This window comes from Salvia miltiorrhiza, chromosome 6, assembly GCF_028751815.1.
Source record: "Salvia miltiorrhiza cultivar Shanhuang (shh) chromosome 6, IMPLAD_Smil_shh, whole genome shotgun sequence".
NCBI classification, from domain to species: domain Eukaryota; kingdom Viridiplantae; phylum Streptophyta; class Magnoliopsida; order Lamiales; family Lamiaceae; genus Salvia; species Salvia miltiorrhiza.
In genome coordinates, this window is record NC_080392.1 from 1,247,226 (window position 1) to 1,266,764 (window position 19,539).

General features: G+C 36.4%; 4 protein-coding genes across 4 annotated transcripts; 1 reads left to right on the plus strand and 3 right to left on the minus strand.

Annotated features, from left to right (window-relative positions):
- Positions 1-926: 926 nt before the first annotated feature.
- On the minus strand, positions 927-4,109 carry LOC130987725 (uncharacterized). Its single transcript, XM_057911372.1, has 2 exons — positions 4,094-4,109; positions 927-2,021 (listed from the first exon to the last, which is right to left on the minus strand). Coding segments are annotated over exons 1-2 (936 nt in total). The 5' UTR covers positions 4,095-4,109; the 3' UTR covers positions 927-1,086.
- A 1,077-nt stretch (positions 4,110-5,186) lies between these two features.
- On the minus strand, positions 5,187-9,033 carry LOC130987724 (UBP1-associated protein 2A-like). Its single transcript, XM_057911371.1, has 3 exons — positions 7,477-9,033; positions 5,797-6,586; positions 5,187-5,425 (listed from the first exon to the last, which is right to left on the minus strand). The coding sequence occupies exon 1, from the start codon at positions 8,928-8,930 to the stop codon at positions 7,488-7,490; it is 1,443 nt and encodes a 480-aa protein (XP_057767354.1). The 5' UTR covers positions 8,931-9,033; the 3' UTR covers positions 5,187-5,425; positions 5,797-6,586; positions 7,477-7,487.
- A 1,438-nt stretch (positions 9,034-10,471) lies between these two features.
- On the minus strand, positions 10,472-12,481 carry LOC130987727 (UDP-glycosyltransferase 74G1-like). The gene is made up of 2 exons (XM_057911373.1): positions 11,768-12,481; positions 10,472-11,278 (listed from the first exon to the last, which is right to left on the minus strand). Exons 1-2 carry the CDS (start codon positions 12,410-12,412, stop codon positions 10,553-10,555), a joined length of 1,371 nt encoding a protein of 456 aa, XP_057767356.1. The 5' UTR covers positions 12,413-12,481; the 3' UTR covers positions 10,472-10,552.
- Positions 12,482-14,185: 1,704 nt separating this feature from the next.
- On the plus strand, positions 14,186-16,322 carry LOC130987728 (40S ribosomal protein S2-4-like). The gene is made up of 2 exons (XM_057911374.1): positions 14,186-14,977; positions 15,991-16,322. Exons 1-2 carry the CDS (start codon positions 14,315-14,317, stop codon positions 16,138-16,140), a joined length of 813 nt encoding a protein of 270 aa, XP_057767357.1. The 5' UTR covers positions 14,186-14,314; the 3' UTR covers positions 16,141-16,322.
- Positions 16,323-19,539: the final 3,217 nt, after the last annotated feature.

Consider the following 19,539-nt stretch of genomic DNA (forward strand, 5'->3'; position numbering starts at 1 on the left):
GGATGCCTTTATATTGTACTATGGCTTTTAATTTTATATTTTGTGTTATCAAGATCATGTAAAAATTGAAATATAGCGATGCAATATTATGTAATTTATCTTCTATGAAAGAAGAGGGAGTTGCAAGTTGAGAAAATCGTAATGATTTAATCATTAATATCTAGTCGTTTAATATGTCGAAAATGTTGTATAGTACTAAAGCTTTTTGAATATAATGTAGCTACGTCGTTTATTTATTTATTTATTTATTACTATTATTATTATTATGATTAAATTAGTAATTAAATATTATGTGAATGATGATCTTGTTATATTTTATACGTAGTGCAGAAAAATCATAACACGATGAAAATATTGGATTCAAAGGTTTTTTTAAATAATGGGCTCAAAGTACATAATCTTGAGATTGAGTTAAAAAGAAATAAAATATTTAATCACATTTCTTCAATAGATTGGGCTTCATTAGTTAAGAAGTCCATAAAAATTGGCTCAAACAAATTATTGGGCCTAAGATTTTAATTTTTTTTTTTTTGTTTTTGAGGAAATTCTTTTGAGTTTTTCACTAATCTTCTAAAGTTTCAATTTGCTCACTACGTAACCTCAAAAAAAAAAAAAAAATGCTCACTACGTTTGTTTTGTTGTTGCATCGTGTCATACTCCCTCCATCTACAAAAACATATTTTTAAGGAAATGAATATGCATTTAAAAAAAAATTATTGTATATTTAGTGAACAAAAAATAGTATAATAATAATATAATAAAAGACTATTAAGATAATGATTATTTGGTTCATTTCATTTCTAGACTGCTAGTAAACACTAATAGTATGAATTCTATATATTCATTTCAAATTATCATCATCATCATTTGATTCATTAATTTATCACCTAATTTTATCCATTATGGATTTAAGTGTTCAAAATCCATTTGGTTAAAAATAAAATTTGAAACTAATTGGGCCAAACCACCCATAAACACCTCTACATTATTGAACTTACATTAATGAAGTAACCACACTAGTAATAATCTTAGATTACAAATCATTTTTAAAGATTTTCTACTAATTCAAACAACGCCGCCGCATCCTCATCCGCCCGCCGCCACCAACGGCGGCGATCGGGAGCTCCCCCGCCGCAGCTTTTCAGCCGGCACGGGCCTCCCACCTACAAGCGACGGTATCGAAGCCGGTCCCTCCGCCGCAGTCGCCCCACCGTCGACACTCTTTCTCCTTCCCCGGCCGCCCCCCGCCTCCTCCTGCGTCGGCCTCGACGCGGCCGCATTTTCTTCCAATTCCCCATCGCAGCCGGCCGCGGTGGCGGCGCTCAGCCGGCTGCGGTGGACGTTGCTCGGCGGCGTGAATTTTCTCTCCGCGTGGGAATCACACAGGCAGTGGATCGGACAAGACGACAACGACGACGGCGTTTGAGCAGAGAACGTTTCAATCTCGAATAGGTCCGAGCTGGCGTCGCTGCCGGCGTCGTCCTCCCTCGCGGCGGAGCTGAGGATGGGAAAAGTGAATCCGACGGCGGCGGCGGCGCTGATGAACGGCCTCCCCGTCGCCGATATCCGCTGCTGACGTGGCGCATCCGAAGCCCTAATTTGACGGATCTCAACGACGTCGTCGGCGTCGGCGTCGGCATCCGCATCCGCATCTGCATGCGAGGCTTTCGATTTCACGGTATCCATCAACACGATCGGCCTCGCGATCACCTCCTTCACTCGAATCGATTCCCCATTGCTGCAGCAGCAGTTTCTTCTCCTCCTCCTCAAAAACCACCTCTTAGCGGCGGACCACCTCCGGCTTGCGGTGAGGAGAGCGATTTGGCTGCTCCAGCTGGCCTCCGACAGCGCCGAGGATTTCTTCCGCCCTAATTCCGCCGGAGAAGAAACCGATGGCTGAAGAAGATGATGATGATTCGTCACCTTCTTCTCATCTACTTGTCTCTTCACGTCGTTCAATCCTTCGTTGAAATACTTGGCAGCGTCAAAAATGCTGATTTCGACATCGTCAATGGCGCTCACTGTGGCATTGGACATAGATTGAAATTGATTATCGTTTGCTTTGACAGTAGATAATGAATCCATAACTCTCTCTCTCTCTGTGAAAAAGATGGATGTGAAGAAGATGTGTTGATTAAGCAGAGTATTAATTTGAAAAGAGAATATATGTTTATTTATGTGCACCAAATTAAAGTTTTCATGTACCAAAAAAGAACATCAATAATGGTATGATCTATTTCGAAAGTCATGTTAAATTGTTTTTGGGGGCCCTACTAATCTAACAAGATGTACAAGTTTGGTGCCTAATGCATGAATCTTTGTTCTCTACAAAATGGCCAATATTTTATGCAATTTTTCATGATTTCATTTTACACATTTATTCCAACAACCTGCACGTACGTTTTACAATTTTTATTTATTATATATTTTTTAATTATATATTTTAATATCTTAAAATGAAAACTATATATATATATAGGGATGAGTTATACTGAGAATGTTATCTTTGCTGAGAAATGAGAATGATTGCATTAGACGGTATATAATGTTGCATAAGCTGCAGTATAATACTGCACAAAATTTTTAACTGGTTTTATCTAATTAATTGAATTTCGTTATGCAGTCGTTACAAGCAACTTATGCAAATTACAAGCATTTTATGCAATATACATAGTGACTTATGAAATTATTCTCATTCTTATCACATTTGTTCATTCTCATTTGATCTTCTCCTTATATATATATATATATATATATATATATATATATATATATATGGTGTTTTTCTAGTGACAACTATAATTTTCGTAAGAATGTGAAAACCATTAAAATTATTGCATCTGCTGTAAAAATTAATTCTTCCACTGCTAAATTTAAAATTTCTCCTTCTTTAAAATTCGAATTAAGGTGTTGCATTCATCGTAAATTTTGATGATCAAAGTACTAACATTCTTATTTAATTTAGTGATTATTACTTGAACGGTCGAAACCCCCCCCCCCCCCCCCATCTATATATAGTCAAGATTAATTATTTCTCAATGATAGCAAAAGGCTAGCATACACTTATGAGTTCATATCCCTACATAATGGAGGACAATAATTTTGACAAAAGGGACCATATTGTTAAATCAAAAGGCTGCAGGTATGGAAAAGTGGTTGTCTGGGTTAGGATCTAATTAGGATTGAGGGATAAATTGCTATTTAAATCATAAATTTTGACCTAATTTTTCATATTAAGTAGAAAACTAAAAATACATGATGAGAGGGATGAATATTAGTTGTAGCTCATGGATCAACTTCCAATCATTGTTGACACCCACAAATTTCGCTTAGACCACTTCTCATCAATATATACACGTAAAATCTTTCATTTCCTTGAGCTCGTAATATCAATGCATTAATTTCTCAAGTTAGAGATATTTAGACTAATGTTCTTGTTTGCTAAGATTTTAAATTCGTGTTACAATTACAAATGAGACACTTCAAGTGTCATTTGTATATTGAAGTAGTGTCGTTCAAAAATGTTCAAGTGTCATTCTGAAAATCAGTTGCACGGTGCAACCGGTTGCACGGGAGTATTTGTGATTACCAAATTGTGTCATAATTTATGTATTTGAATGATAATTAGGTGTAACTAATCAAAGTAATTAGATGTGGGAGATAATACTTGAGTTTGATTCGATTGTTCAACTAACAAACATCAATCTCAATCAACTTTTCATCATCTCTTCTATGTCGTTACTTTGCACTTCATTTCATCATATACAGATCAAGCATGTGCACTTAAAACTTCTCTCTCTCTCTCTGCAGACAAATAGTTGGCTGAGCAGTGTGATAATGTTATCAGGTGGGAAAGAGAGAGATGATGAGCAAGAAAACCTAATTTAATTTTTTGTTTTATAAAGATGGGACCCATATGATATGAAGTGAGAATGTGAGTTGGAAAAGTACAGAGATTGTTTCTTGGATAATATAGGCCATTGAAGATGATTGGAATGCAATTTTATATATATATATATATATATATATATATATATATATATATATATATATATATATTTTGTGAAAAGCAAAAGGAATCACCATTCCGTACTTTAGGTTTTTGTCTCTAATTCATGTGCCGACGATGCTATTTTCCACCACCATGCATGTTCAGCTTGACCTTTTTAAGATGGAGATAATGTGATCAAATTCAATACTTTTTTAATGTTTTATTTATAAATATATTAATGGAAGCACATGTTTCAATTTATCAATTATTTTTAGTTAATTATAGAGCATTCACATCCGTTGAGTCGGTTGGAAGCTCATCCACGAATGAGTTTGTTATGAGTCAATGCCCTGTATTTGGGAGACTCATCAAACTGACTCATATCCATTAGACATTAGACTTCAAAAAAAGAAAAGAATTACACGTGTATTGCACGCCCGTGCACAAAATAACGGATGAGCTCGGCTCATCCATATGAGTCGAGCTTGAGTCGCCCCCACCCTGCATTGGTCGACTCATCCACTAAATCGACTCGAGTCGGGCGGATGAGTCAACTAATATGGGTGCTCTTAGTACTTGAGAGTTAAAAATAGGGAGGGGAAGGGGGTTTAAGTGAAATTGATATATAATATTCTCTCCATCCATAAAATATCTCTATAAGGAGAGGAGAGGAGACACGAGGTTTAAGAAAAAATTGTTATATAAAAGTATTTGATAAGTCGAGAAGAGATCCCCACAATTTTTTTTTTTTTTAAATGATGATAGTCAATTGAGTTATTTTTAAAAGTGGTAAATCTATTAATAGCATTTTGTATAATACGTGGGAATTATAAGGATAATTAATTTAATAATTAAGGATAATTAATTTAATAATTTTTAAAAATAGACTAAAAAGATATTTTATGGATGGACAAAAATAAAAAATAGAAAAAATATTTCGTGAACCAAGAGAATATGGTCCCTCTATCATCCAAAAATAGTCTATTCTCATTATCACACGTGTTAAGAAATATTGTATTAATGTGCTTAGAAAAAAATATTTCACAAAATTTCCTACCACACCCTCAATCATCCAAAATAAAAAGATTGCTTAACGTAAAAAACATTTAGTGGTTGTGGTACAGGGGGAGCAACGCAATATAAGTATACTAACAAAATTATAAATATATCAACTCAAAGAAAATCTACATAGATATTCAAAGAAATAAAACTATTTTTCAATAAAAGTAGTAAAACATATATTAAAAGTGTTTTGGGATTATAGCCACCCTTCTATATAGACACACCCAATACCCATTCTACCTCAAAAATTTCCTTCGGAATGCAACTAGAATTTGAACAAAACTCTACCTGGGAATAAGAGAATGACTGTTTGAAAGAGGTCAGGACGAGAACATCAAGCCGTCAAGGCCGACATCGTCTAAATATCATTTCCTGTCAAAAATTTCAGTTTTTCTTGAGTTATGGATTATACAAGTGTATCAGTAATACATTTTCACAGCTCAGAAACATGGAATTCTAAAGATGAAATTGCAGTAACGGCCTACAGGCAGCCTGTCCGATTCCAACAATTAAAGATAAGACGTATTTTCATGTGGGATTTGACAAATATGATCAGAGTTCAGCAATGAGAGTGACTGTGATTACAAGCTGAAGCATGTGATAACGGCTATCTTGATCTAACGACTAAATTCTATCCCATTTCTGAACATTTATAAAGGTTTTGGGATTCAAGAAATACCAGATTCAATAATCTAAACTGTAAGGAAGCAAGCATATTGGTTTTAGGAGGAAACAATGCGTACCTTCTTATGGTAAGCTCTGCTAAGATGTAATTTCCACTGTCATATGCCTTCCCATAGCTTGTGCAGGACGAACCTTAAGACCATGACATGAACTTTGTAGATCATAATGGATGTATGTGATGTAAGACCTCATCGGTCATCACAAATCTATAATAGGCATCATGGCACCATATGCGAGTAAAAACTATGGACTCAAAATAGATCCACATACTACTCCAGTTTGGAAATGAAAATTTGGGGATCTTATAAACTTCATCACAAGATAAAGAGATATTGACTGATCTAAGTATCTTGATCAACAAGCATCCGTGTAGTTATAAATGATAGTCTACCATCTCGAAAAACCAATTTTTAAAGCATTTGTTCAAAACAAAACAGGAGAAAAAATTAAGGCACAAAAACAATACTGCATAGGAGAAGTAGACCATCTTAACGCGATGAGGGTTAGAGGAAATGATACAAAATGTCGCTAGACATGAAACATAAAATGAAGGAAATATTAACAACCAATATTTAGGAGAAAAAAGAAAAATTTTACAAAATAAATCACGACAATGACCAAAGTACTTTATAAACCATTACCCACTTTCAAATATTTGAATATGAAAATGATAAAGCTGTCTCTGAGGAGATATATTTATAGGGAATTGAGTGGAAAAAATTTAAGCACTGCCAAATCTGAACTGCGTAAGCAAACGAAAATTCCCGGGTTGAATGTCAGAAAATGTGAGCGGGAAGTGCTGCCCAGGTTTGTGAAGATTGATTGAAGCAAAACTTCGTTCAGATTTCACTGCGAGAAGAGGAAACCAATTGTCAAGGAAATGGTAATGAAGCAAGAATTAGTTGAAGAGGGTAGGAAACACAACAATTAAAGTAAAAAAGTGAAATGAAAGGGGGAGGCCAAACAAATTGGGCATGAAGTGTATAATATCCAGTTTATATGTGCATTAGTAGTTACCAGATTTTTAGCATCCGATAAGACTGATAGACTGATAGCCATTTTGTTGTTGCTCTATTTAGTAGTGACAAACTGACAATATCATTTTGAGATGGAATTGTGTGGCTCTCCTAATAATATCCATATTAGATTCTTGGGGTATTCCATTCACAGACACATATTTCACTCGCAAGTATAACAAAAATAAAACACTTCCCGACAACCACAGCACTCACATCTTCGGTTTGTTATTTGAAATCAATTTTCAGACAATTAGCATCAATCAGAAATTAAATACCCGACCTAGGTTAAATTTGATATCTGTTTGACAAGACAACATAACAATAACATCTATATTATTGATAGGGAAAATAAAATTGCCAAATTCTATCAACTAACATCAGGCCTTCCCAATCATTTCCTATGTAAGAGTTCATGATGAGATAACACAACCCCGAATGATAACTTGCAAATCAAGCTCTCAAAGCTCTCACACTGACCTGAGAATTAAGATACATCACTAGCAGTTCTCTTAAGAACTTGAATACTAAAATGGGGCTAATGCATCACACATTTAAAGGAAAAACAATAAGTTAACACAATTGTGTAAAGCATTCCTAATGGAAACCTATCATGAGTTTCATTTCCAATTCAGATCACAAGGCAGGCCACCAAAAAACTAAATAAAAGACAGCATTGAAGAACAGAACAGCCAAATAAGCTCAAGTATGTCTGAAGTATACCTGTTCCACATCTACTGACCCATCCGCGGCCTCCTAGGACCATGCTTTCCTCTGCCACGACCTCGCCATCTCATCTGGTTGGCCGGGCGTCCGCGTCCCCCTTGATTCCAACCCCCTTCCATCCCATTTGATCCCATGTTCACCCCACCACCCATCCCATAGCCACCCTGCACCACCGGGCCTCCGAAACCAGGCACCACTGCAGAGTTGTTATACATCCCTGTGGCCGCTCCAAGCACCCCGAGAAGGTTCAACCCGCCTCCCTGTGCTGCTAATAGGGTCGTCAATGCCTGTCCAAATGCAGCAGGGTCCATATTCACCGGCGGGGGCTGCTGCACCATATGAGGCTGGGGCAACTGCATATAGGGAGGCACCATAGCCGAATCAACCATATTGGACGCCACATTGTCGACATATTGCAGATTCTTAGCCGCTCCCTTATGAGGCTTCGGTCCATCAATGGCATGCTGGCAATGCAATGTAACCCCTTCAAACTGCTTATGGGGCTCGCTCAACGCTAATTTCGCGCTCTCCACAGTCTTATACGTAAACAAGCAGAAGCCCTTTGGCTTGCCCGTCTCTCTATCAAGCCCCAAAGGGCCTTCCTCGATCTCCCCATACTTGGAGAAGAAATCCTTCAACTTCTCCGGATCCAGCTCCTCCCCCACATTAGTCACAAAAATCTTCCTCTGTGTATACCCCGGCATCGGCTGCTGCAGTTTCCGCGGCAACGGCGATCCCGCAGCAATAGGCCCCACGGATGCCAGCTGGGACGACGTCATTCGTCTGTCGATCAACTTCTGAGGCTCCTTCAGCGCCTGGCGAGCTGCGCGGCAGGTCTTGAAGAGAACGAATCCGTAACCCTTCGATTGACCGGTGATCTTGTCGGTGACGAGGCGACAATCCTCGATTTCGCCGTATTTCGCGAACTCCTCGAACAGCGTCTCCTCGGCGGTGTCCCAATTCAGGCTGTGCACGAATATCTTCCGATTGGAGGGGTCCGCATCCGCATCTGCCCGAACCCTAGCCGCCACGTCGGCGTGGCGATGCGCGGCCTCCGCGAGCAATTCGACCAATTTTTCTTTACTGAATGCAGCTAGGACGCTATGAATCGGCTCCTCCTCCACCTCGTCGCCGTTATTGTTGCTCTGAACTGGCGTCTTGCCGCGTCCGTCGTTGTTGCTTGGAATTGTCGACGCGTCGACACCAACATCGTTGCTCAGGATTGGCTTCTCCCCAACGCTGCTGCTGTTGTGTGGATCGTCTACTTCAGCGTCCGCTTCTTCTTCCTCTTCCTCTTCGTATTCTTCCTCCTCTTCTTCTTCTTCATACTCAACTTCTTCGTACTCAATTTCGTCTTCGTCATCGTCGCCGATGTCTTCTTCTTCGGCGACGATTTCCTCTTCCTCTTCAATTTGTGAGGGTCCCGCTTTGAGCTTCCGCTTCTTCGCCATGTGAGGTGAATTGACTGTGCAGGATTTGTGCACTGAGTTGAGAATCACTGGTTATAACGACGGCGACGAGGGTTTCTCATCAAATTATTTTCTTTTTCTGAATATATTAGTCAATGTATAAAACTATTTATTTTTATATATTACAAATAAAAATTATTCATTAATTTTTTAAAAAAATTTAACTAATTTTTAATATATATATATAAACTATTCATTTTCATATACTAAAAATAAAAAATATTTACTAAAATAAAAAAATTAAAAATTAACTAATTTTTGTGTAAAAATATAATTTTACCTCTATCATTAATTTTTCAGCACACTGTCTTTCTTTTATAGATTAATTGTATTAAATTATGAAATTTAAAAATCGCACCACATGAGACTCGAGTTCAAGGTATGTGGCCTTGGACATTAACCCCTTATCCTTGACCAACGTATGCGCACTTTTTCTTTCTTTTTTCTCTACAGAAGGTGTGTTCTGTCACTGCACAATATTCTTTGTCACAAAGCTCGAATCTACCATGATCCGCGACCATGATTTTCCAATCACTCATCGTTGCCGCGAAAAAAAAAATTCTTGATCGACAAAAATCGGCATTGATGAGAATTAGATACTGATGATAAACGAGGAATTTCATCGTCTAATCTATTACATGAGAAATGTTTTTTTTTTTTTTTTTTTTTTTTGGTGAAGTATCTCATCATAGAGAGTTGTAGGTGTGAATTTATCTCTAATACTACTATCTTTTTAAAGTTGAGATAATGTATACACCCCTCAAAAATACAAAATGAGATCCTTTATGCTTTATTTTTAATTAAATTTATTATATTTTAGTATAATTTTAAGATAATTAATTAAGATTGACTCATCTAATTAGAATTTTATATTTATTTGAATTAATTGGTTATTAGGGTTAATTAATTCAATGTTAGGGTGTATAATTTTTTAAATTTTAACTTTTAGTGAAAAATATTAAGACAATTTCTAATAGTGATTGCAATCATCTAATTAATTTTTTTATCTTTCACATCACCAATATTCTATGCAATCCAACCACATCCACTTTTAATGGTTTATCAATGATCATTTCAATCACTCAACCACAATATTTATATTACTTCCCATGTCCTCGAAAAAGAGTTCTGTTTGATGGTGGACATGATACAGGTTTTAATAAAGTTGTTAAATTTGTTGTAAGTAGAGTACAATTTGTAAGGGTAGTTTTAGTACAAAAAGGTAGAATAAAAGTACAATTTACAGTTAAATATATGAAAAAATGTATGATGTAATGGTTCAAAACGTTAAGACTCCTTTTCGTTGACAAAAAAGAGGTAAGTAGGACTCGTTTTAGTAGATGTCGGGAGTATTATTATTATTATTATTATTATTATTATTATTATTATTATTATTATTATTATTATTATTATTAAACATAAAACAAAATAATAAAAAATTGCAAAGTTTCAAAAAAGAAAAAATACAAAAATCTAAAATAAACTACATATGACTCTACAAAAAAGAAAAAGTCAAAAAACACTTGTATAACAAGACATTTTATGGAAAACGTTGAAAGTTGGGGACACAAAATATTATAAACCATTACATGTATAGAAAAGTTTTACTTGTTAGTTGTGGCTTTCAATATTTTCAAGGCAGATACAAATTCTTCAATATTTTTATCCGAAGTACCTCCCTCGTCCACAGCCGCTCTAGCTATCTCCTTCCATTTGGTCGCATTCGAACTAATGAATTTCCCCTCCATAACGCTCTCCACACACCCAATTATCTCCTCTCGTCTCACCAATCCCTTCTCGTTAGGCCGAGCCCTAACGCCGCTCCCCCAGACATCAACAACAAACTTAGCATTACAACTCTGGTCGGTCCACTGCGGCATCGCCACAATCGGCACTCCCAAGCTCAACGCCTCTAGTGTCGAGTTCCATCCACAATGTGTAACGAAGCAACCTACGGCCTCGTGCGCCAGCACCTCGAGCTGGTCGCACCACGACACCACCAATCCCATCGGCGCCAATAACTTGGCGGGAAACTTCGATTCCTCCGATTTTCGTATCACCCACAAGAAGTGCTTGCCGCATGTTGTCAGAGCACACGCCAGCTCTTCGATTTGATCTACGGTTAGCTCCGCCAAACTTCCGAACGACACGTAGACGACCGATCTAGGTTGTCGTTGATTGAGCCATTCCATGCATATATTGCTCATTGGTTTGAAGATGGTGAGGCCATATTCTTTGTCATCTTGCAAACGTTTGTCTAAGTAGATTGATGGTATGGTTGGCCCTACCGCCCTCACTCTCCCAATCCTTGTCATCCAGTATTGCAGCACCTAGCAATTGTATCATTTCTTTGATTATAGTTGATAATGAAATCCCAAACTTTACTTTTGGGAACTGTTGTAAATTCTACATAATCTTTGAATTGTTATATATTTAAGATTTTATCTTTTAATTAATTTGTAGCAAATTATACCCCGGCCCTAGCTAATATTTCGATTGTAAGTTGAATCTTAATTTCAAGAGTTCAAAAATTAAATCGAATTTGCAACAATGATAAAGTTTTTGGATTTAATTAGGAATTATCACTACAAAGTAACCACTTCAAAATCTTATTAATGTATTAGCTAAACAACTAAAGCTTTAATTATACTAAAGTAAAATTATCATCCAAAAATTCATGTATATAGGGTTTGTATAGTAAAAGAAATCGTGAACTATATAATTATTTTTCTTTGCATAATTTGTTAAAATTTCAATACGATCATAAGCACTAATTAATAAGAATAAATTATAAGAATGAGAAAGTTTGAATTGATCACCTCTTCTTCCAACTCACGGAAAGTGTTGATGAAGATCCAATCCGCCCGGCCCAGATTCCGAAACTGGTCCAGGATCATGCGAAACGGACCCGGGTACGACCCGTGGACGTAGATAAACGACGGCATCTCGTCGGGCTTCATCGCCGGCAGCCCGGGCACCTCGACCTCGCCGCCGGAGAGCGGCAGCCTCAGCTCCCCGGCATACGCCTGGTGATATATGTTGTCGACCGCGCACGACTGCGTGAAAAACGCCGCCGCCTGCAGCCCGGCCCCCTTCGCCACGTCCAGCACCCAAGGTATGAACGGGTCGTAGACGACGCAGTCCACGACCCGACCCGAACCCGAGAGCTCCCGGATCAGCTCCGAGAGCGTCTGCCGCCCGGTTTCCTGGAAGCGGGCGAAGTACTCGTCGGAGGTCTTGGCATGGGCGCGGCCTCCGTCGTCGAAGCCGTCGGAGATGGGGCGGAGAGAGACGGAGGCGGCGGAGAAGGTGGTGGTTTTGAGGAGGAATTCGGTTAGAGCTAGGGTGACCCGGACCCGTTTGTGGGATAAGCGTTTGGCGAATTGGAGCATCGGGTTTATGTGGCCAGTAATCGGGTAGGGCACGATTAGGCAGTGAGCTCCATTTTCTCGCTCCTCTTCCATGTTGGAAAACTGGAATGGAGTTTGGTTTGGATTTAGCTTTGGATTTGGATTTGGATTGTGCTACTACGACTCACGTTAATTATATACATGCTAAAGCATTTGAAATTATTAATTATTATAACTATATGATTTCACATGCAGAAAATGATACGTACTTTTTAGATTTTATTGATATATACTGATTATTTAAAGATACAACAAGTCAACAACATATGTCATATATATATATATATATATACACAGTGATATAAAGATGGATATTTAACTTGCAAATGGTTCGTGTCATGCAACTATGTACATTTTTTACCCTTATTTAACTTGGATATCTCGTCTTTTTTTGTTGTTTTTTGCAGTTGTGTTTTTCCCAAACGAAGAGGTTTTTAAATTGATGAAATTCGATTTTATTTAAGTGTATATGTATTTAAAAATGAAATTTAATTTAATATATATAATAATACTTGCGTAAATCTGTTTTCTTCTACTTTGAAGAAAATAAACGCCATCTCTTACGTCATTGTAATAAAAACAAGAGGATATGCTTTGGTCAGAAAACTACAAAATCATTAAACATAAATTGACTGGAAATTAATTTGATAAAATAAATTGATCTGTATATATACAAGAAAAGGGAAGAGAAAGAGAGAAGAGAAGAAGGAGAAGCAAATTTTATGTTGTGAAAGGAAGAAAGGAAAGTTTTCCATCACAAGGAATGGGAATGTATATATTTTTTGATGATGTGTACATTGAAAAGCTCTATTTTTCACAAGGCATGCATGCATTATTATGATATTAAATTTATTTACTTTGTTCCTTTTGTCTCTTGTTGTCTCATAATTATATGGTCTTGTAAAATCTTATAAGAGATGGAACTGACACAATAATTTAGAAAATTAAAAAGAAAATATTAAAGAAAAAGAAGGAAAAAAAAACAATAATAATATGGAATATCTTGATTTTGTGTATATTTTTTTATAAGTTACTTAAGTAAATAAGTTTAAAGACCGTGAACAACCAGGACTTCAGTTCTTCGGCATTAATCACATAGCGCTAAACCAACACACGCACACGATCTTCTGTATTAAAATTGGTGCGAATGTCAAGCGTAAAATTCAACTGCCGAGTGAATTTTTAAAAGTTGAATAACACAAACTGACAAAAACTATCGCTAAGTTATTTATAATTTTTTTTTGAAGGAAGCTATTTATAAATTTTGAATAATGTGTTATTGAAATTTAGGTTGAAACAGTAACTTAGTCATTTTATGAAGAGATGGTCTCCTGTACATCCGGGTTGTACCTGATCCGGATCTTGACCCAGTTGAACTATCCAAACCCATTTTTTCTTAAAATGACACTAACATTAACACGATTTTGGAATGGCGCTAACACTGTTTTGTTTTACAAATGACACTATTTCGAAAATAACACTAACGCTATTTTGTTTTACAAATGACACTATTTCAAAAATGACACTAACACTACGCGTAAAATGACACTAACACTATATCGAAATGACATTAACACTTGACATTCGGGTAGGATAGTCTAATTGAATTAGATTCTGGTCAGAATCTAGGTCGGGTACGACCCGGGTGTACCGGAGATTTTGTGTTTTATGAAACTAAACGAATGTATTTTTTGATAAATATACCATATATTTAAAAGAATCAAATTACTCAAATAAAATATAATTGGGCCACACACAGCTGAAGCCCATTTAGGCCCAGACTTACTTTATCTTTTTAAGGGCTAAAACCGCTAAACCCCTAAGCTCGTTTATCAGCCCAATTATCTGTATATAAACCCTTCCTTTATCCTAGGGTTTCACCTTCTGCCACATACACACACAGGCGTTCAGCTGTCTCTCTCATCACCCCTTCCTCCCTATCTCCCAGCTACAATCATGGCGGATAGAGGCGCAGGCGACCGCGGCGGCTTCGGCCGTGGATTCGGGGGCCGGGGTCGCGGCGGAGACAGAGGCGGCCGAGGGCGTGGCCGCCGTCCCCGCCGCGAGGCGGAGGAGGAGAAATGGGTCCCCGTCACCAAGCTCGGCCGGCTGGTGAGGGACGGCAAGATCAAATCCCTCGAGCAAATCTACCTCCACTCCCTCCCAATCAAGGAGTACCAAATCATCGATGCCCTAGTTGGCCCGTCGCTCAAGGACGAGGTGATGAAGATCATGCCGGTCCAGAAGCAGACCCGCGCCGGGCAGCGGACGCGGTTCAAGGCGTTCGTCGTCGTCGGCGACGGCAACGGCCACGTCGGCCTCGGCGTGAAGTGCTCGAAGGAGGTGGCGACGGCGATACGCGGCGCGATCATATTGGCGAAGTTGTCGGTGATCCCCGTGAGGAGGGGATACTGGGGTAATAAGATCGGGAAGCCGCACACCGTGCCGTGCAAGGTCACCGGAAAGTGCGGGTCCGTCTTGGTGAGGATGGTGCCGGCGCCGCGTGGTTCGGGGATTGTGGCGGCGCGTGTGCCGAAGAAGGTGCTTCAGTTTGCCGGTATCGATGATGTCTTTACCTGCTCCCGTGGATCGACTAAAACCCTCGGCAACTTCGTCAAGGTCTAATTCTTCACTTCTTCGTTTTAAATTACTTTTGAGTTAGTCATTCATGTGCTATTGGATTTAGATATACCTCTGATTTGCTGTAATGTTTGGTTTGAAGTAATTTTGTGCAATTTTGTGGTTTATGTTTCTTTTGTTTAGCTCGATACTATTTAGGATTGTGCTTTGGCAAGAACTTGTGTACATACGGATGTATGGTGCATACACCCTAATTTAACTAGGGTTCATCAATCCTCAATTAGGATTATTAATCATACTTAGCATTTAATTAAGGCGGATGCTATGTACTGGAGTGTGCCTCTCTTATTAGTTAGTATATAGTTTCTTCGTCTCCATATGGGCGATTGTTGCTGTGTTAGTTTTGAACTTATGGTGTGTAGTTATACTGTTAATGTCGATAAGATGATAAAAAAATTCTGAGCTTGATCTCACTTGGACATGAGATTATCTGTAAATGTAATATTGTTTATATCAACAATGGAATTGCATCAATATAGTGAAGATTAGGGTTTATTTGAGAGTGAAAATCTGGTGTTAATGATGTATTTAGGAATCTTGTCGAGACCTGCGTCGACTGCGGATAATTCTATGACAATCTTGAGCTTATATCTAACTGTTACAATTACAAATTAGACCATTACTAAATTCTATATAAGATTGAGTTGCTCTTTCTGTTTGCTGAAGAAGTTGTTTACTTGTTTGTGTTACATGTATTGTATTGCCGGTTTTGATATTTTATTGCTTCTATGATACAATTACTCTAAGCTTAATCATCTTTCGTGCTTTCTTGAATTGCTTTGCGGTGAATTCCCACATCGTTGTAGTCTTTTGACACAATTGTTTGGTTGGAGAAAGTTTTGTTTTCAGGGTCCTGTAATAATAGCTTGGTTTATGTTAGTGACGAGCTACACTAGTAACATCGTTTAGTTGCTTATGCCATTGAACCAAAAGAGTCTATTACAGCTGTGATCGAGTAATATGGTGACTGATTTTGAACTTGTTCTGTGCAGGCGACTTTCGATTGCTTGTTGAAGACTTATGGCTTCCTAACTCCAGACTTCTGGAGGGAGACTCGTTTTTCAAAATCGCCTTTCCAGGAATATACAGATTTGTTGGCAAAGCCGACCGGGAAGATTCTACATGTTGTGGACGAGGCCTAAGCTTAAGAAATGAGGTGTTTCTTTCTTTTGTTAGAATGTTTCATTATAGATTGAGAGTTTGAATTTTGTATTTTTTGATCGTTTTATTTTATTTAAGTCGAAAACGGGTCTCCTCCATCCAGATTTGGTTTGGGATACTTCTGTTGCCAAAGTTTTGTTTCCAATGCAGAGGATTTCAACTATATTTTTTTTCCATTATATTTCTTGATTTTGAGCTTGCAATTTTCAATTTTTGGGAGTGTAGAGTCATGTATGAAAATTGGGTTGTGCATATTATTTGTACCATATTGGTACAAATGAAAATAAAAAGAGCATACTCGTGTTAGTAAGATGAAGTTTTGTTTTTATTCTCTCTAGTACTTAATGGAATGTTATAGTAAAAGGGGAAATTGTACTTTAATTATAATTTAGATTAGATACTTCTTCCGTTTCATGAATCTTGATGCATACTTTTTTTTGGGTGTTCCATGAATTTTGATGCATGTATTTTTAAATATAGTAACAATTAGCTAAAAAATAAGAGTTCTTAATTATACTTAATTATCATTTTTCTATTTTATTATTTTTCTATTTTATTACCTATATATTTAAAGTACTAATTTATAACTCTTTAATTTTTGTGCCAAAAACAAATGCATCAAGGTTTTTGAGATAGTATTATTTTTAAAAATAAAAATGAATTAGCAATTACTCTCTTCGTTCCACGAAGCATGACACAGTTTTCTTTTTGGTCAGTTCCACGAAGCATGACACGTTTCTAAAAATGACAAAAAATTTACCCTTTATTCACATTTTCACTTTTTCACCTATCATACTTAACATACAAAATATCAATTTCTTAATTCTCGTGCCAAAAAGAAGTGTGTCATACTTCATGGATTCACATTTTCACTTTTTCACCTATCATACTTAACACACAAAATATCAATTTTTTAATTCTCGTGCCAAAAAGAAGTGTGTCATACTTCATGGGACAGAGGGAGTATAAACAACTCCATCTGTCCCATTATTTTCCTAACTAATAAATCTTACTCTAATTAAGATTATCTTACTATAATTACAATTGTCACATCAGTGGTGGGCACGTTATGCTTGCCCACCATTGATGTGACAATTTTAATTAGGAAATATAACTAATAAATCTTACTCTAATTAAAATTATCTTATTATAATTACAATTATCACATCATGGTGGGCACGTTATGCATGCCCACGGTGGGTAGGTGATCGGTTCTGTAAAAACAAAATAAATTGGGCTTAAGTTTGAAGACACTTAAATGGGCCGTACAATGTCAGACACTCACTGGGTCACTGCGGTTTGCAATTTTTCTTCAGCCCATGAAAGTTTCTCTCTCTCTCTCACACACACACACACATTCCTTTTTAGTTGTATTCCCACTTTAATCAAATATAGAAGTAGGCCAAAAAGTATTAATGTAGTATAAAGTTAAAGCTCAAGATCTGATCTTGATATATTCCACTCCCCTTGGAGTTGAGACCTTTTCCTCAATTCATTAATTCAATATTATTGTTTCACGTGTTCATCCATGAAATCATATCATATCAAACATTCTTATATTATTTGTTAAACTAATATATGTAGGAGTTGATTATTATTCTATAAATCTCCACTATAAAATACCAATTATTATATCATGATAAATTCATATTAATTCTATTCAGTGTCTCATACCCATAACCATAAGGTTAAGAGAGTTTGGTGAGATATAACATGCTGAAAAATAATAATTTTGTTGTGGAAAATGATGAATTCATACATTATCATACATCTTTACAGTATAAGAGTTAAGAATAATTCTTAATTTTATAAATTAAAATTATGTTTATTTGAACCAAACACTATATACATTAGTATAAAATTATGAATCATAGAGTATGTTACGTTATGTTATTGATATACACGTTATAACAAATAAGTTCTTTTTCTTTTTAAGAACACTCAAGGGGTGAGAGGTTAGGCAGACCCCCCAACCTGTAGATAAATCATCAACCAATGTTCCATATAAGATGATGTCCAAAAGTGACAACGCCCAATGAAAGCAACAAGGAGAAACAGAAGACAGATGGAACAAAAACATAAAGAGACGTAACTCAAAAGTGGCTACATCCACAAGATAAAAGCAACAAAATTAATCAGAAAGGAAATAAGCCAAAGCAAACTAGCCATCAACATGAAAATTAAATATGAAATTAGGGTAATCAAGCTGATTCATCCTAACCAGAGCAATAAACTATCGAAGAGCAGGAGAGCAGTCAAAAGTAATCAACATCTGAACATGATGCCCTCTCTTCGCCATAAAATCAGTAGATTGATTTCCCTCGTAGGAGATGTGAGTGAAACGGACTCGTCGAAGCTGAGTAAACAATCAGATCCAAGCAACAGTATGACAAATATTAGCATAACGTGACGCTCAACAAACATCAGCTTTATAACAAAGTAGTTTTACGAAATTCGATTTAGTTATCAAATTTCAAATCGAAATTGACAATATGCAATGAGAAGATAACGAATCAGACTCCCTATATAAGTACGTGTAAGTGACTAGTTTTCAATTAAGGGCAACCACTTATAATTATTCTCTTTTGAAATTTGAGCCAACATAAGCATCTAGCAACTGTCATCTTTGTTCACAAAAGAACTTTCTATAAGAAAATGACACGAATTTAAAAAAATATATATTTTTTTAGACGAAAGAAAAATATTGTTTAGTGTATTGAAAATAGAAAAAAAAAATTATTGAGTGTATTGAGAATGATGAAAATATATTTTAAGTAGTACTCCATTGAAAATGATGAAAAATAAGGGTAAATGGGAAATTTATAAATGATGGAATATAGTTAAAAAATAATTAAAAAATTCTTTTGTGAACGTCTCTAAAAGAAAAAATAAGAAGTTCTTTGTGGATGGAGGAAGTATTTCGCACAAGTCCACCGTTTCATTCTTTACATTTTTATAACTCATCAAAAGAAAATGAAAAAAAGAAAACTAGTACCGAAATTGAAAGAAGTTAAACCCTAATATTACTTTCAATAAACATAGGAGAAATATTAATTATTAATATTATTTATGTCAACATATATTCATTTTGCTATTATTAGTATGTTTAATATTATTTTTATTTATTATTAATATTGTAATATATTATTACTATATAGCTATCGTCACTATGTTGTATGTGTATTTTTTTATGTTGCGTATTCTTGTGGTTTCATGCATAAATATGACGTGTTTGTGGTTATTTTCCATATTTTAATGCAAATGAAACAATTTGCAGCCAAAAAATAAAATAAAAGTATTCATTTCGTCTCATTGTTCTTGTCCTATTTTTTGTTATTAAATTATCTTATTATTTTTTGTCTCATTTTCTAAAATACAGT

Excerpts from the sequence above, each read along its gene's own strand:
- LOC130987724 (XM_057911371.1), bottom strand. The coding sequence starts at position 8,930 with ATGGCGAAGAAGCGGAAGCTCAAAGCGGGACCCTCACAAATTGAAGAG.
- LOC130987728 (XM_057911374.1), top strand. The coding sequence starts at position 14,315 with ATGGCGGATAGAGGCGCAGGCGACCGCGGCGGCTTCGGCCGTGGATTC. Across the intron at positions 14,978-15,990 it reads CCCTCGGCAACTTCGTCAAG|GCGACTTTCGATTGCTTGTT; the intron begins GTCTAATTCTTC and ends TGTTCTGTGCAG.
- LOC130987727 (XM_057911373.1), bottom strand. The coding sequence starts at position 12,412 with ATGGAAGAGGAGCGAGAAAATGGAGCTCACTGCCTAATCGTGCCCTAC. Across the intron at positions 11,279-11,767 it reads TCCGTGAGTTGGAAGAAGAG|GTGCTGCAATACTGGATGAC; the intron begins GTGATCAATTCA and ends TACAATTGCTAG.